Source organism: Microtus ochrogaster (genome assembly GCF_000317375.1).
Source record: "Microtus ochrogaster isolate Prairie Vole_2 chromosome 14 unlocalized genomic scaffold, MicOch1.0 chr14_random_1, whole genome shotgun sequence".
Taxonomy (NCBI): domain Eukaryota; kingdom Metazoa; phylum Chordata; class Mammalia; order Rodentia; family Cricetidae; genus Microtus; species Microtus ochrogaster.
In genome coordinates this window covers 20,263,299-20,263,837 of record NW_004949096.1, presented here as the reverse complement: position 1 = coordinate 20,263,837, position 539 = coordinate 20,263,299, and the positions used below count along the sequence as shown (strand labels likewise).

General features: G+C 41.6%; 1 protein-coding gene across 1 annotated transcript in view; it reads left to right on the top strand.

Moving 5' to 3' along the window:
- Nup160 (nucleoporin 160) overlaps positions 1-539 on the top strand; it is a 66,948-nt gene that overhangs the window by 7,702 nt on the left and 58,707 nt on the right. Inside the window, exon 5 of the mRNA XM_026787856.1 lies at positions 205-283. Coding sequence (XP_026643657.1) covers positions 205-283 — 79 coding nt within the window. The remainder of the gene's footprint in view (positions 1-204; positions 284-539) is intronic.

The following is a 539-nucleotide window of genomic DNA, read 5'->3' as shown; positions in this document are numbered from 1 at the left end:
GGATGCTCGGATGAAGGCCCAGTGACCTCGTCTAGAAAAAAGCCAAAAAAAAAAAAAAAAATCGAAAACCAAAAAAAAAAAAAAGGACCTGGTGACTATAAAAATGTAGAAGTCTGTCATGTATTATAAAGACCTCCTTGATCCTGTTTGTGGCTTTGGGTTTTTCTAAGTTATAATCAGGAGGTTCCTTGGGTATCGTTGCAGGGGTAGCATCAGTTGTGGAACTGAAACAGAGTTCAGTGATGCAACGATTACTCACAGGCTGGATGCCCACAGCTATAAGGTAAGTTGTGCCTGGCAGGAAATCAAAGGGGCCAGGTTGTAATCCTTGTGTTATTACTTCTGTTGTACTGAGTTTAGGAGTGCATAGCATGATGTCCTGCCTGAGGAAAGCCACACTCCAGAGTCTGTCTTATTTGCAGAACTATACTTTGATACCATACTTCTCTGTTTTCACAATGTCCAATTCCATGCTATACCCAGATTTGAGTTAGACTGCTAAGGTGAAGTGCACAAGATGTTCCTGCAGGTAACAAGCA